This window comes from Notamacropus eugenii, chromosome 5 (assembly GCF_028372415.1).
Source record: "Notamacropus eugenii isolate mMacEug1 chromosome 5, mMacEug1.pri_v2, whole genome shotgun sequence".
In the NCBI taxonomy this organism is placed as follows: Eukaryota; Metazoa; Chordata; class Mammalia; order Diprotodontia; family Macropodidae; genus Notamacropus; species Notamacropus eugenii.
The window spans coordinates 198,778,003-198,795,893 of NC_092876.1; the positions used below are offsets into that span (position 1 = coordinate 198,778,003).

Here is a 17,891-nt window from a genome sequence, read left to right on the forward strand (position 1 = left end):
TTGTCTAGCCTATCTGCCAAGACAATTTTATCAGGGTATGGCCACTGCATGTGCTATGGCTTCCTGAAGTCAGAGGTGAGAATTGGGTGGAGGTGGATACCAAAGACAGATAAGCAGTCCTGAAAGAGCTCAGCAAGCCCTTACATCAGAGATGCTAGTCCTCCCTGAACACCTCATACAACTGAAAGCAATATTGTACTACTGATTTACATTGAGCTTAAAGTATATTTGAAAAAAAACAAACGAGACCTATTTCAGATGAATTATTGTACAATTGTATCTTCCCTGTCCTGTACTTGTATAGTTGATTTTTGAACCAAAGTAGAAGATTTTACATTTATCCCTGTTAACCTTCATTTTTTTTAGATTCAGACCAATGTTTTAGCCTACATCAAGATGTCTCGACCCAGACTTTCTTATTCATTGTGCTAATTAATCTTCCCAGTTTTATATCATATGCAAATTGGAAAACTATGTCATCTGTGCCTTTATCTTAGGCAATGATAATACATGCCTGCAATTCACTTCTTCTTGACCCCTGCCTCTTAGAATTACTACCATCTTTTAAGACATGACTCAAGTACTACCTTCTACATGAAGCCCTTCCTGACCACCACTACTCCCAACACCTTGTACTTATTTTGTATATGCTATGGAGTATAGGATTAGCAATAGACTCTCCTAAGGAAACTATTTTAAATGTAGTGGCCTCACTGTATGTATAGACTTGCTACCCAACAGACCCAGGGTTGTAGTTCATATTCTGAGAGACCCTGAGACCAGTCGAGATCCACCAAACAATAATTCTCAATCTCCAAAGATTTGGGGGAGAGAAAAGGCTGCATTTTAAATGAAGAGTCTAAACCAGTCTTCAAGATCCTTAGAACATGGTTTGTCCACGTTTTGGCTGGTGTTTTGGCTGGAATTAGACTAGCCTTGGGAACACAGTAATACAAACGATTTCTAAACTAGCTGAAATCAGCTCCTATTAAACATCTGAAGGGGATAGAATTGGGGGAGCTAGAAAAGACTTTAGAGATCATCTAGTCCAATTCCCTCATTTTATAGATAAAGAAGCAAACTGAGAAGTAAACAACTTGCCTAAGGAGACAATACTCGCAAGTGATGCAAAAATGTCAATAATTGAACTTAGCTGCTACAAACAAAGGTGTGCCAAAGTCAAGTCCACCAAGTGATAGTTTAATTTGCAGGGTGAGCATTTCCACACTGGAAATCTATAAATGCTATGATCTTCTCATCCTGTCTTTAATTCAACCTCATGTTTAACACCTCCCCACCTGCCTCAGCCTCCTCTCCCCTCACCAAACTCCATTCAAAGCTTTCCTTTGCAGAGGGCTGGATCTGGACCTGGGAGTTCACACCACTTGCCATCTGCAGCTCTGCTCAGTCTCAACTCCACAGAACATTATGCCCTCATTACCTTCAATGTCCTCACCTCCCCACACTTCCACTTTCCTGCCTCCTCTTGTGTTGTCTTCCTTCAGCAGATTGTAATCTCCTTGAAGGGAGGGCTTGCCTTTCTTTTTCCTATCTGTAGACGCAGCACTTAGCACAGTGCCTGCCACATAGTAGATACTTTGGAAATGTGTATTGCATTGTATCATACTGTAACAACAATCTGATTGTCTTAAGAATTGTCTAAACTCAAGAAAGTGATGGAGAAAATGTTAATAATAGACATTAAATTTAAAAGTGCTTTCTTGGGGATGAAGCCAAGATGGCAGAGCAGAAAGACGCACATATACTAACTCTTCCCCCACAGCCAATAAAATACCTGTAAAGAAAGACTCTCAACAAATTCTAGAGCAGTAGAAGCCACAGAACAACAGAGTGGAGGAGATTTCCAGCCCAGGGTGTCCTGAAAGGCCCACGGGAAAGGTCTGTCCCATCAGAGGTGGAGTGGCCCCGCCCAGCCTTGGTGCACCATGGCACAGGGAAGAGGACTCAAGTAGGTCTCAGGGGCAGAATCCCTAGCAGCAGTAGCTGTGGTTTGCAGATCCCTCAACCCACAGGTGCCAAAGGTCAGTGAGAGGGTTTTTTCAGCTGGCTGAGAAGGGAGTAGGGTCTTCCCATAGCTCCAACCTCAGGCAGCAGCAGCAGAGGCCAGATCAGCAACAGGAGCTCCCATAGGAGCCCCCACAGCAGCCTGCATCCATTGTTGGATCATAAAACCCCTGGAGGAACTGAGCAGCTGATTTTTACCTCAGCCCTGCATGGAGGCCCTGCTCCCACCTAATGCTCCTAGAGGAATTGAGCAGCTGATCTTTATCTCACACTGAATGGTGGGCCTGACCCTGCCTAAAGCACCTGGGGGAATTGAGCAGCTTATCTGAATCTCAGCCCCCAGAGTTGGCTTGGTGGAACTGGAGGCCAGGTGACTGTGGAGAGGAAACTCTACTACTCGCTTATTCTGGGCACAAAAGTTTCTTGTTGCTCTCAGACCAGTGTACATGCTTGATTGTGCCACCTTGGAGGAACTGAGACCTTACAGACCCCCTGAGTATACCCTACTCTTGACAAAGGACCCAAAAGTCAAGTAACTGGTTGGGAAAATGCCCAAAAAAGGGAAAAAAAATAAGACTATAGAAGGTTACTTTCTTGGTGAACAGATTCCTTTCAGATGAAGAAGAACAATGCTTACCATCAGGGAAAGACAGAAAAGTCAATGCTTCTGTATCCCAAACATCCAAAATAAATATTCAATGGTCTCAGGCCATGGAAGAGCTAAAAAGGGTTTTGAAAATCAAGTAAGAGAGGTGGAGGAAAAATTGGGAAGAGGATGACAGCAATGCAAGAAAATCATGAAAAGCACTTCAATAGCTTGCTAAAGGAGACTCAAAAAAATGCTGAAGAAAATAACACCTTGGGGGCGGAGCCAAGATGGCGTAGTAGAAAGACGCACATACACATAGCTCCGAACCCACAACCCATAGAACAACTACAAAGAAGTAACTCACGGCGAATTCTGCACCCAGAGGCCACGGAGCATTGGAGCAAGGGAGATTTCTGTTCCGGAGAGACCTGCAAACCTCTCGTAAAAGGTCCTTCGTGCTGCGGACTGGGCGCCGGGACTGGGAGCTGAGTGCAGCCCTGCTGTGGCCGCGGCACCGAGAGGAACAGATCCAAGTGGGCTTCAGGGACGGGATCTCCAGCGGCCGCACAAGTACCTCCACCCACAGGTGACGGGGGTCGGTGAGAGAGTCCCTTTGGCGGGTCGAGGGGGGAATGGGGTGCCCCCATGGCTCGGGCCCCCTCGGGAGACAGAAGCTGAGGGGCAGCGGCAGACCAGGGCTCCCCAAGCAGGCAGGAGCCTGGATCCATTGTTGAAGGTCTGTGCATAAACTCCCTGAGGGAACTGAGCCTGAGAGGCAGCCCTGCCCTCACCTGAGCATCTGAATTTAATCTCACACTGAATAGCAGCCCTGCCCCCGCCCAAAGCCCTGAGGCTGGAAGCTGCATTTGAATCTCAGACCCCAAACACTGGCTGGGAGGATCAGGAGGTGAGGTGGGTGTGAGGAAAATATTCAGAGGTCAAGTCACTGGCTGGGAAAATGCCCAGAAAAGGGAAAAGAAATAAGACTATAGAAGGTTACTTTCTTGGTGAACAGGCATTTCCTCCCTTCCTTTCTGATGAGGAAGAACAATGCTTACCATCAGGCAAAGACACAGAAATCAAGGCTTCTGTGTCCCAGCCCACTCAATGGGCTCAGGCCATGGAAGAGCTCAAAAAGAATTTTGAAAATCAAGTTAGAGAGGTGGAGGAAAAGCTGGGAAGAGAAATGAGACACATGAAGTCAAAGCATGAACAACAAATCAGCTCCCTGCTAAAGGAGACCCAAAAAAATGTTGAAGAAAATAACACCTTGAAAACTAGCCTAACTCAATTGGCAAAAGAGGTTCAAAAAGCCAATGAGGAGAAGAATGCTTTCAAAAGCAGAATTAGCCAAATGGAAAAGGAGATTCAAAAGCTCACTGAAGAAAATAGTTCTTTCAAAATTAGAATGGAACAGATGGAGGCTAATAACTTTATGAGAAACCAAGAAATCACAAAACAAAACCAAAAGAATGAAAAAATGGAAGATAATGTGAAATATCTCATTGGAAAAACAACTGACCTGGAAAATAGAGCCAGGAGAGACAATTTAAAAATTATGGGCCTACCTGAAAGCCATGATCAGAAAAAGAGCCTAGACATCATCTTTCATGAAATTATCAAGGAAAACTGCCCTGAGATTCTAGAACCAGAGGGCAAAATAAATATTCAAGGAATCCACAGAACACCACCTGAAAGAGATCCAAAAAGAGAAACTCCTAGGAACATTGTGGCCAAATTCCAGAGTTCCCAGGTCAAGGAGAAAATATTGCAAGCAGCTAGAAAGAAACAATTCAAGTATTGTGGAAATACAATCAGGATAACACAAGATCTAGCAGCTTCTACATTAAGGGATCGAAGGGCATGGAATAGGATATTCCAGAAGTCAAAGGAACTAGGACTAAAACCAAGAATCACCTACCCAGCAAAACTGAGTATAATACTTCAGGGGAAAAATTGGTCTTTCAATGAAATAGAGGATTTTCAAGCATTCTTGATGAAAAGACCAGAGCTGAAAAGAAAATTTGACTTCCAAACACAAGAATGAAGAGAACCATGAAAAGGTGAACAGCAAAGAGAAGTCATAAGGGACTTACTAAAGTTGAACTGTTTACATTCCTACATGGAAAGACAATATTTGTAACTCTTGAAACATTTCAGTATCTGGGTACTGGGTGGGATTACACACACACACATGCACACACGCATACACACATAGAGACAGAGTGCACAGAGTGAATTGAAGAGGATGGGATCATATCTTAAAAAAAAATGAAATCAAGCAGTGAGAGAGAAAGATATTGGGAGGAGAAAGGGAGAATTGAATGGGGCAAATTATCTCTCATAAAAGAGGCAAGCAAAAGACTCATTAGTGGAGGGATAAAGAGGGGAGGTGAGAGAAAAACATGAAGTCTACTCTCATCACATTCCACTAAAGGAAAGAATAAAATGCCTACTCATCTTGGTATGAAAACCTATCTTACAATACAGGAAAGTGGAGGATAAGGGGATAAGCAGAGTGGGGGGGGGATGATAGAAGGGAGGGCATGGGGAGGAGAGTGCAATTTGAGGTCAACACTCATGGGGAGGGATAGGATCAAAAGAGAATAGAAGAAATGGGGGACAGGATAGGATGGAGGGAAATATAGTTAGTCCTATACAACACAACTATTATGGAAGTCATTTGCAAAACTACACAGATTTGGCCTATATTGAACTGCTTGCCTTCCAAAGGGAAGGGGTGGAGAGGGAGGGAGCTAAAGAAGTTGGAACTCAAAGTGTTAGGATCAACTGTAATGTTCTTACCACTAGGAAATAAGAAATACAGGTAAAGGGGTATAGAAAGCTATCTGGCCCTACAGGACAAAAGAGAAGACAGAGACAAGGGCAGAGAGGGATGATAGAAGAGAGAGCAGATTGGTCATAGGGGCAATTAGAATGCTTGGCGTTTGGGGGGGGAGGGGAGAAAAGGGGAAAAATATGTAACCCAAAATTTTGTGAAAATGAATGTTAAAAGCTAAATAAAAAAAAAAAAAAAAGAAAAGAAAATAACACCTTGAAAAATAGGCTAATAACTCAATTGGCAAAAAAGGTCCAGAAAGTCAATGAGGAGAAGGCTTTAAAAAGCAGAATCAGCCAAATGGAAAAGGAGGTTCAAAAGCTCACTGAAGAAAATAGTTCTTTAAAAATTAGAATGCAACAGATGGAGGCTAATGACTTTATGAGAAACCAAGAAGTCACAAAACAAAATCAAAAGAATGAAAAAATGGAAGATAATGTGAAATATCTCACTGGAAAAACAACTGACCTGGAAAATAGATCCAGGAGAGGCAATTTAAAAATTATGAGACTACCTGAAAGCCATGACCAAAAAAGAGCCTAGACATCATCTTTCATGAAATTATCAAGAAAAACTGCCCTGAGATTCTAGAACCAGAGGGCAAAATAAATATTCAAGGAATCCACAGAACACCACCTGAAAGAGATCCAGAAAGAGAAACTCCTAGGAACACTGTAGCCAAATTCGAGTTAACAGGTCAAGGAGAAAATGTTGCAAGCAGTTAGAAAGAGACAATTTGAGTATTGTGGAAATACAATCAGGATAACACAAGATCTAGCTTCTACATTAAGGGATCAAAGGGCTTGAAATATTATATTCCAGAAGTCAAAGGAACTAGGACTAAAACCAAGAATCACCTACCCAGCAAAAACTGAGTATAATACTTCAGGGAGAAAAATGATCTTTCAATGAAATAGAGGACTTTCAAGCATTCTTGATGAAAAAGACCAGAGCTGAAAAGGAAATTTGACTTTCAAACACAAGAATCAAGAGAAGCATGAAAAGGTAAACAGGAAAGAGAAATCATAGTTGAACTGTTTACATTCCTACATGGAAAGACAATATTTGTAACTCCTGAAACTTTTTTCAGTATCTAGGTAGTTGGTGGGATTACACACACACATACACACATACACACACACACACACACACACACACACACACATACACACACACAGAGCACAGGGTGAGGTGAATAGGAAGGGATCATATCTAAAAAAAATGAAATTAAGGGATGAGAGAGGAATATATTGGGAGGAGAAAGGGAGAAATGGATTGGAGCAAATTATCTCTCATAAAAAGAGGCAAGAAAAAGACTTTTCAATGGAGGGGAAAAAAGGGGAGGTGAGAGGGAAAACATGATACTTACTCTCATCACATTTGTGGAAATGAATGCTGAAAACAAATAAATTTTTATAAAATAAAAATAAAAGTGCTTTTTTTCTGGAGAGCTGGTTATAAAACATTTATCCCATCATACCTCTAGTTACAAGGGAGAGTTCTAGGTGAGAAGTCACTGACAAGTGAGAGTTACATAAAAAATTACAAAGCATTATTATTAAATGTATTTTTTAAAGAACTATTAAGTAGTAAAACAAGAAGTTGCACTCAGATCTAACCTGAAATCCAGCACTGAATCAAGAAGGATGGAAACTGAGGAAAGACTACTGTTACTCTGTCATTTCCATCATGACCAACCCTCAGTGATCTCATTTGGGGTTTTCTTGGCAAAAACACTACAGTGGTTTGCCATTTCCTTCTCCAGTTCATTTTACAGATGAGGAAACTGAGGAAAACAGAGTAAAGTGACTTGCCCAGAATCAAACAGCTTGTAAATGTATGAGACCAGATCTGACTCAGAAAAATGAGTCTTCCTGACTCCAAGCCAGGCACTCTATCCACTGTGCCCCCTAGGTACCCTAGGAAAGACTCTAAGACTTGGCAATTATGAGATTGTTGCTCTTAACTTGGGAGAGAGTAGTTCCAGTTGAGTTATGAGGTAAGAAGACAGATTTCCAAAGGGTAAGGGATGAGTGGGAGGGAAAGAAGAGGACACAATCAGCAAAGATAATTAATCCTAAGAGTTTTACTGAGAAACCAGATATAGAAGGATATAATGTGAGGGAATGGTCAGGTCTAAAGAAGGTTGTTTCTTTTAAGGTTAAGAGGATGGGGGAACGACTGAGATTTCAGTTGGGTGGAAAAGACGAATGTTATAATCTTCTCATGCAGATGGGGTAAGTAGAAGGGCTGACCTTGGCCAGAAGGGCTACCTCATTGTCACAGACAGGGAAAGAAGAAAGGTTTCAGTTTTTTTCAGTAAAGTAAAAATTATAGGAGGTTAGGCAGGCTTGAGGACAGAAGACAAGGTTTGAAATAGCTTCTGTGGAGAATGAGATAGGGAATCAATCACAGAGTGAACAAAGGACTGTCTTGCTGCAGTTAAAATTCAGTTGAAATTAGAGAATATAAATTTATAATGTACCTAGTCAGCATGGCTGTGTGGCTTCCTTGAGTTCTGTTCAGCAATGTGCAGGCAGGAGCAAAGGACGCACAAAGAAAAAGAATAATCCAGGCCTGAAGTCTGGCATGGAAATAGGATAAGGGCAAAATTCAAGAGTAGCTGTTATTCAGTCACTTCAGTTGTGTCTGACTCTCAGAGTTTTCTTGGCAGCAATAGTGGAGTACTTTGCTACTTCCTTCTCCAGCTCATTTTGTAGATAAGAAAACTGAGGCAAAAAGGGTTAAGTGACGTGCCCAGGGTCACACAGCTAGTAAATGTCTGAGACTCAATATGAACTCAGGTCCTCCTGACTCTATGGGGTAGCTAGGGGACTCAGTGGATACAGTGGCAGCCCTGAAGTCAGGAAAACTCATCTTTCTGAGTTCACATCCAGCCTCTTACTCTTATACTTACTGCTATATGATCTGGGTAAGTCACTTAACCCTGTTTGTCTCAGTTTCCTCATCTGGAAAATGAGCTTGAAAAACACATTGCAAACCACTCTTGTATCTTTGCCAAGAAAACACCAAATAGGGGCATGAAAAGTTAGACATGATTCAAAAACAATTCCTTCAAAAAGACAGAAGAGTCATTTTACCATACAATCAATACTATACAGATAAAATATTCAAAGTACAAACAATAGAAATCTAACTTGACTAAAGCTACTCCAAAGAAAATAATTTGGCCCAATGAAGTACTACCATAACTCAAAGCATCCATTTGTGTCAAATAGAAAAATTAGGAAAAAAGCTTGAAAGTTATATTATTTTTAATGGAAAATGTTTTAAAATTCTTGACTTTGTTCTTTTAGCTTTAAAAGGTTTTAAGTGGCAAGGGTCAGTGGAAAAATTAAAAACCAAGTTTTGATTAATTTTGTACTGTTGTCATTATTTTTAATGGAAAATGTTTTAAAATTATTGACTTTGTTCTTTTAACTTTAAAAGGTTTTAAATGGTAAGGGTTCGTGGAAAAATTAAAGACTAAATTTTGATTAATTTTGTACTATTGTACAATCAATAGACAAAAACAAATAGACTGCAATTCCTTTATTAGTTTACTGTCTCATTCACTGTATTTGTATAAAGTCTTTCACAAGACTGGAAAAATTTCTCAAGGGGCAAGTCTTATAAAAACTGCATTGGAACTGTACATACTGTATCTATGATACAGATTTTTTTGGTCAAAGTTACAAAAGATTTACAAAAGTAAACTAGTATTATACATTAAAAGACCAAAAATGAAAATAAAGTAATTGTCTTAAAACCAATTAAATAAATGTCTTATCTTTCCTTTTAAAAGCACAAAATAAATAATGAACTAATGTTTCCTAATTAAACCTATCTATGGCAATCATTTGGACAATACAATACCATCAATTCTAATGCTGACGAAAATAATTTTTAATTTCCAAAATATATAGTCACACACAATTAAGCAAATTAAAAAGAAATAACATGAAAAGAAAATGAATTTGATTACAACCTAAAATTCCTCAAATACATGTCATGAAATATATTATCATAAATAGCAACTAAGTAGCAACAACTTGCATGTTATGAAAAAAATTCAAGGGACATTTGAAAAATAAATTTAAACATTTTATATTTATACCTATTTGTTACAAAACATCATTTAAATTTTTCAATTAAAGCCTACAATAGAGAAAAGAGTATTACCACACAAAAATACCATAGTATGATCATACCTGTTGCCATTTGCCTTTGACAGCTGGGTCTCTGACTGATTGGCAATGTCTCTGAATCTGTTGTATTACCCCCTGATAATATACCATGGAAGAGTCATAATTTCCAAGAAGTGCATATTCTCTCCCTTTCTTTGCATTGTCACAAATCTCAGCCAAATTCATCTTTGTTCACAGATCTGAAAGAAAAAATAATTAAATGAGAAAGACCTTAAAGATAAAAAATTGTGTTAATTTCTATTCTTGATTTTAGACAATAACTTAACATTTTAAATCCAAAATACGCATTTTCCACTTCTGGCAGTTAACTGCATACATCTTATTATTAAAAACAAACAGTATTTTCCTTATTTTGAAAAAAATCACTTTTTTTATTCTGAATTTAACAAACACCACATACAATGGGCATTCCCATATATACAGTAGAACACAAAAAAAGAGAACTGTGCATGATATGGAGTCTCCACAATGTATGACTTGCTAAATTCTAAATTCTTAATAAACCAATACATACCTTTCAACATGTTCTCTGCTTGGATGTGAATCCTTTTGGCCTTTCCTCTATACTCTTTTTGTATTAAAAAAAAAATACTCAAATGATTTTTTTTTTTTGCTACCTTATAGTTAGTACCCTCTCCTCCTACTCAATTAGGGGGAAAAGCCCTGCAAAACTTCTAACAAAGTTAAAGTAAAGTAAAACAAATTCACACATTGGCTATACACAAAAATATGTCTTATTCTGCTCAAATTCACCATCTCTCTGCCAAGAAGTGGATACCATGTTCCAGCATCAGCCCTGTGGAATTGTGGCTGGTTGCTGCAATGAGCAAAATTCAAGGTTGCTTTACATTACAATACTGTTGTTGCTATATAAATTGTTTTACTGGTTCTGCTCACTTCACTCTACATCAAGCCTTACAAGTCTTTCTATGTTTCCCTGAAACCATCTCTTTCATTATTTCTTATATCACAATAATACTGCATTATATGCATAATTTCTTCAGCCATCCCCAATTGATGTGCACCCCCTTAGTTTCCAGTTCTTTGTTTTAACAAAAAAAAAAAACTGATAAAAATATTTTTATACATGTGGTTCTTCTTTCTTTAATCTCTTTGGGGTAAGAGGTCTAACAGACTTATAAGTAAAGACATAGTGTAAAAGGGTTTGCAGTTTAGTGGTTGGAGGGAATAAATCCAAATTGTTTCCTAGAATAGGGAATAAATCCAAATTGTTTCCTAGAATAGCTGAACCAATTCACAACTATCAACAGTGGGTTAGTGTACCTCTTATCCTGCAGCCTTTCTAACAACTGTCATTTTCACTTGCCATCTTTGTCAATATGATGGGTGTGAGGTGGAAATGACAGGTTAATTTGCATTTCTGAAATGATCAATGATTTTGAGGATTTTTCATATATTCATATTTCCATATATAGATAGTTTCGGTTTTTTTCTTTTGAAAACTTCCTGATCATATTCTTTGACATTATGGAACGTTCTTGCTTTTAAAAATTCCAATCAGTTACTTATATAACTTGCATACGAGATCTTTAGACTAACTTGCTACAAAGATTTTTCCCCAGTTAACTGTATCCCTTGTAATTTTGCTTGCACTCATTTTGTTAGTGCAAAAACTTTTTTAATTTTATGTAGTAAAAGTTGTCCATTTTAACTTCTGTGATACTGTGCAAACGGTATTTTCTTCTGTACTCCTCTAATGTGTTTATGATGTGACCGTTTTATGGCTTTGATATAACGATGTAACGATCGAGTCTATTTCTCTATCTTGTGTGAGAGAGTGATCTTTACTTAAGCTCTGCCAGACAGATTTGCAGTTTTCTGAAAAGTTTTTGTCCTTTCCCCAAGAGCTGGAATTTTTGGTCTCTGATGTTTCTATATGTTGTGTACCTAATCTCATTACTGATTGACCTATTTTTTTTAACCCATACCAAATAGTTTTGATGATTATGGCTCTGTAGAATATTTTGAGATCTGTGTGAAACTTCCTAGAAAATATACTGCCAAGGTAAGTGAATTTATTCACACCATTCAAAATCTCTCCATTTGTTGTTGCTGTAATCAATGGTTTCAAATATCGATAGTGCAGTGCTGGCTGATTTGGTTGACACTCACATTGCCAAAGCTAGCTCAGAGTCTGGAAGGATCCAAAAGAAAGAGTGAAAGAGAAAAGGTATTAAGCTACCAACCAAACTGAAGGTCTACCAGAGCTATTATGTTGACTTCAGTGTTTTGTGTCTATGAAATCTGGACAGTCTATCAATACCATGCCAGAAAACTGAACCACTTCCTTTTGAATTGTCTTAGGAAGATTTTGAAGATCATCTGGCAAGTTAAGGTACTAGATACTAAGGTACTCTTGAGCCAACCATTTCAATTCTGCTGCAGAGTGTGCAACTTCAATGGGTTAACCCCATAGCCTAAATGCCAAAAGAATGTTTATTTAAAAGATTATTTTATGGAGAACACACACAAGGTAAGCACTCACACAGTGGTCATTAGAAGCAGTACAGGACACTCTCAAAGTCTCTCTGAAGAACTATAGTATGAGAGACACTGGCACAGGACCACCCAGCATGGTACGCCCACATCAAAGAAGGCACTGTACTTTATAAACAAAGCAAAACTACAGTAACACAAAGGAAACATGAGATGTGCAACACTAGAAGCATCTGCATCCCAAATACTGAAACAAACTATTTGTGTCTGACCTGTGGTAGAGCCTTCCAAGCTCATACTGGACTGATCTGTCACAGTCAAGCTCAATGTACCTTGACCTCAACATTGTGGTGTCATTGGTCCTCTTTGAGCATGAAGGACAAACAACATTTTGAGATCAGTTACTGCTAGAACACCCTCTTTCACACTTTCTTTTCATTACTTCCCTTGAGATTCTTGACTTTTTGTTCCTACATATAATTTTCAATATTATTTTTTTCTAGTTGTGTAAAGTAGTTGTTTGACAGTGTGATCTGCATAGCAGTGAATAAGCAAACTAATTATTGGCATATTTATTATATAAATACTTCTCCAATTACTTATCTCTGTGTTTATTTCTGTAAAGAGTGTTGTGTAATTGTAGTCATGTAGGTACCTGTGTTTTAGCAGATAGACTCCCAAATATTTCATAAATTCTGCAGTTATTTTGAATGGAATTTTTCTATCTCTGTTGTGCTCTCTTGATAATACACAGAAATGCTGGATTTATGTGAATTTATTTTCTACAACTTTGGTGTGACTGTTTCCATTAACTTTTTAGTTAACTCTCTTGGTTTCACTGGATAGACCATCATGTCATTTACAAAAAGTAAGAGTTTTGTTTCCTCTTTACCTATGCATAGTGCCTCAATTCCTTATTTTTATCATATAGCTAGCATTTCTAGAAATAACAATGGTAGATAGTGTATGTCCTTGCTTTACCCCTACTCTTACAGGAAAAGTCTTTAGCCTCCCATTACTAAAAATGTTGGATCTTGATTCTATATAAATACTACTTATCATAAGGAAAATGCCAATCTATCAGACCTGTCTAGATCTTTTAGGATCCTGACTATGACTTCCATTAATTAACTATTCAAATTATCATCATGGGGTGGAGGAGATCCTGGGTTCCTGGACTCCCACCTCACACACTTACTAGCTGTGTAAGCCTCAGAAAATCATTTAAACTCTCTCAGCCTCAGTTTCCTACTCTGTAAAATGGGGAATAATAATACTTCCCAGAGATGTTGTGAGGATCAAATGAAAACAGGAAACACTTTGTAAACCTTAAAGTGCTATATAAACACTAGCTATTGTTGCTACTGCTGTTAAAGCTTTGTGTAGATTCTTCACCAAGGACAGTGGCTTAATCATAAAAGAAATAGGCAAACTAAATTCTGAAAGTTTCATTGCCAGAAGCCTGGCTACTGGATAATAATTTTTTTTCAACTACACTGACTAATGAAAACTATCTACACAAATCCTTTAAGCTTTATAATATATCCACAATATCTCAAATTACTTTGATACTATGAAAAAAAATCTGTGATTTCATCACTATGAGTATGTCCTTCGTCAAGTAGATGGCAACATCCCTATGCCAATGCAACTGCTGTTCATACTTTTCCAAAAATGCCCCACAAAAGATCTATCCAATGTCCATGAGAAAGCCTCCTCATTCGTTTATTTTTCCATGGTACCAATGTATCCCTAGGTTCTTTGTTCATTTTTTAAAACAGAAATAAAAGATTTTCCATTGAAAGCTATATATCCTATAATAATCCATCTTGAAATCCTCAAGGTTCATTGCGTTCTGCTTAGTGTGTATATCTTATTCTGTGACAAATTATCCTGTGTTAAAGTTTTTAAAAAGTGAAGAATATTGCTTAATCAAAATCCCAGAGAAAGCTGAAAAAAACAACTAAAACTATAAATATTAGTGGCCTGAGTTTTTATGAAGGAAAGAGGATTTGGATAATGGAAGAATCAAAGCCTCCTAGATGCAGAGGGAAAAGGGACTTCAGGGACCCTCTAATCTATTCCCCTCCTTTTACAAATGAAGAAGTGACTTGTGCAAGGTAACACGGGTAGAAAGCATCAGAAGAGAGATTTGAGCATGGCTCCTTTGATCCAGAGGCAGAGTGTAAAACCAAAATGTAAGTGTCAGTACTTGTCTGTTTGATCTTGCCCTGACTCCTTCAAAGGCAGGATTCAGTGAGAGACAAAGCTATATGGGAAAGTCTTAAGCCTCCCTGTTGAGGCCAACATGTGGCCCTGTTATAATGAACCTTCATTCTTTTACCTCATCAGTCTAAGTGAAGGAGAATAATATGGAAGTTACAATCTTGTGAGTTTCTAAAGGTCAGGAGAACAAGTCTCTGCCATCAGAGCATGGGAGGGTCCCAACAAGAGTTTTCTGCAGGCAGTCCAACATCATTGCTTTAAACTAGAAGTGACATATGGGAACGACATTCTGGACCAAGGATAGAGGTAGCAGAGATGAGGATTCATCAGGCTATCAGGCCATATCTGGATATGAATTTGGTGAGACCAATGTTATACAGAAACTATGCTAACAGTGAGCAAGACTAGGATGGGATGAGAGAAGAGTGGGCCTCCAACGTGTTGTGGGAAAAAACCTGTATTTTATTCTTACTATGCCTTCAAAGTAAAGATTCCTTTGTTAATTTTTTTTAAGTTTCACTTTTTTTATTTGAATCCCCAGCACAGTTCCTAGCACAGAAAAATAATGTTTTCTGACTCCAGGATTGGTGCTCTTTCTACTATTCTATGCAGAGGAAAGATCTTAAGTGCTCTAGAAATATTTGAGAGGAAAGATCACTTTCAGGTGAGGAGAAAAAAAGGAGGGTGCTAGAGAGGAGGAGGAGGAGGAGGAGGTAGTGAATTTTAGGCAGAGGGCACAGCCTGTGCTGACACACAAAGTGGGAAGAAGGAAAGACCTCAGAAAAGAGCCAGTCATTTATGTGGATGGAATATAGAAATTAGTCTAGCCTTAACTAGATCTCAAATTGTATTATAAAACAGTAATCATCAATGTAAGATAGAAAAAGAATAATAAATCAGTGGAATAGATTAGGTACATAATACATTGTAGTAAATGACTATAGTAATCTAGTGTTTAATAAACCCAAAGATTCAAGCCTTTGGATCAGAACTCATCATTTGATAAAAAATGCTGGTAAACCTGGAAAATAGTATGGAAGAAATTAGGCACAGACCAACATCTCACATCATATACTAAGATAAGATGAAAATGGGTACATGATTTACACATAAAGGGTGATACCATAAGCAAATTAGGAGAGCATGAAATAGTTTACCTTTCCTATTTATGAATAAGGGAAAAATTTAGGACCAAATAAAAGATAGAAAGCATTATGAAATGCAAAATGAATAATTTTGATTATATAAAATTAAAAAGTTTTTGCACAAACAAAACAAATGCCACCAAAGTTAGAAAGCAGAAAACTGGGATAAAAAAAATTTCCAGCAAGTATCTCTGACAATGGCCTCATTTCTCAAATACATAGAGAACTGAATCAAATGTATAAGAATACAAGTCATTCCCCAATTGATAGTCAAAGGATATGAAGTTATTTTTAGAAAAAGAAATCAAAGCTATCTATAGTCAGATTAAAAAAAGTTTTAAATCACTATTGATTAGAGAAATGCAAATTGAGTTCCAGTTCTGGGCGCCAAGATGGCAGAGTGATTGATAATTGCTATCTCCCTCCCCTTGCTGACCTTGATAAGCCTAGAGAATATCTCCCTGGGAAAAACCCTGGAACAGTGGGAGCAGCAGAAGGGGTAAAGAGACTCTTAGCCCGTGAGGTTAGGAAGATCACTAAGGAAGGTTCCTCTTGCTGAGGCCAAAGGGAACCAGTGCAGAATCAAAGCTGTCCCAGACAGCCCCACCTCTACAAACTGGGAGAAAATTCTGAGCCCCAGGGGAATGAAGCCAGCAACTGCCAACACCAGGACCCCAGGCATGCCTCAGCACCCCAGGGGAATTGGGAAGACACTAGCACACAACTGAGCTTGCCTATGCTCTAGCTCAGCAGAGGAGACCTCCAACTTCTAGGCCACTCCTCCCCCACACTTAATGCAGCTAGCTCCAGGGCAACTACAGGGAAACCCAAAAATATCTCACCTGGCTTCTGCTTTCCAACACCAACCAGCTCAGCACCAGGTGAGTTGCAGCATTTTAGCTTCTAGCTGAAAGAACCAGAGGCCACAACACACAAAGCCTCAAGTTTTAGGCACAAGAAATGTGGAACAGAGCCTCCTGTGCACCAGGCACAGAGATCTACCTTAAAAGTCAGGAAAAGGGTAATTATCATGAGTAAGAGGCAAAGCAGAAAAGAAAAGAACACAGAATCTTTTTATGGGGACAAGAACCAAAACACAAATACCAAAAAGGTCAGCATTTAGACTGTACTCCCATCTGAAACTTCAGAAAGGAATATGAACTGGTCTGAAGCACAAAGAGCCTTCTTGGAAGAGCTCAGGAAGGATTTTAAAACCCAAATTAGAGAAACAGAAGAAAAAATGACCAATGACTTTAAAAATATGAAAAAAGAAATCACAGAAGAATTTAAAAGGACAACTGGACAAATGGAAAAGGAAATACAAAACCTAACTGGAGAAAATAACTCCTTAAAAGGAACACTTGGACAAAAGGAAAAGGAGATGCAAAAGTTAACTGAAGAAAAATCGATAAAAAATAGAATTGGTTACATGGAAGCTAATGATTCTATGAGACATCAAGAATCAGTCAAACAGAATCTAAAGAATGAAAAGCTAGAAAAAAATGTAAAATATCTCATTGGAAAAACAAATGACCTGGAAAATAGATCCAAAGAGAAAATCTAAGGATTACTGGTCTACCAGAAAGCCATGATGAAAAAAAGAGCCTGGACAATATCATCCAAGAAATCATCAAGGAAAATTGCCCAGAAGTCCGAGACCCAGAGGGCCAAACAGTCATTGAAAGAATTCACTGTTCACCTCTTGAAAGGGACCCCAAACTAAAAACACCAAGGAATACTGTTGCCAAATTCCAGAGCTATCAAGTGAAGAAGTAAATACTGCAGGCAGCCAGAAAGAAACAATTCAAATATCGAGGAGCTACAGTCAGGATTACACAGGACCTTGCAGCTTCTACATTAAAAGATTGAAGGAAGTGAAATATGATATTTCGAAAGGCAAAGAAGATGGGACCACAACCAAGGATTACCCAGGAAAGCTGAGCATAATATTTCAGGCAAAGAGATGGACATTCAATGAAATAAGGGATTTCCAGACCTTCCTCATGAAAAGGCCAGAACTCAATAGGAAATTTGATCTTCAAACGCAGGTCTCAAGAGAGATATAAAAAGGTAAACAGGGGGAAAAAAAAACCTGTTACACAATATGGGCAAACTGTTTACATCCCTATAAGGGAACATGATACTTGTTAATCTTGAGAATTGTATACTTATTATGAAATGTAAAGGGGATATACATAGATAGGGGAAGTGGGTATAAATTAAATGATGTGATGATAATAAATGTGATTTAAGGGTGTGAAGGGATTGTAAAGGGAGATGTGAAAAGGAGGAGGCAGAAAAAAATAAATTACATCATAGGAAGAGGCACAAAAATATATTACAGTAGAGGGAAAGAGGGGAGGGAGATGAGCATTATTTGAGAGGTACTCTTATTTGATTGG

General features: G+C 38.3%; 1 protein-coding gene across 3 annotated transcripts in view; it reads right to left on the bottom strand.

Moving 5' to 3' along the window:
* The window catches only part of KATNAL1 (katanin catalytic subunit A1 like 1), a 133,411-nt gene that overhangs the window by 63,658 nt on the left and 51,862 nt on the right, over window positions 1-17,891 (bottom strand). For all 3 annotated transcript variants that reach the window (XM_072611835.1, XM_072611833.1, XM_072611834.1), the window contains one exon: window positions 9,665-9,840. In XM_072611835.1, coding sequence (XP_072467936.1) covers window positions 9,665-9,826 — 162 coding nt within the window. In that variant the 5' untranslated portion in view covers window positions 9,827-9,840. The remainder of the gene's footprint in view (window positions 1-9,664; window positions 9,841-17,891) is intronic.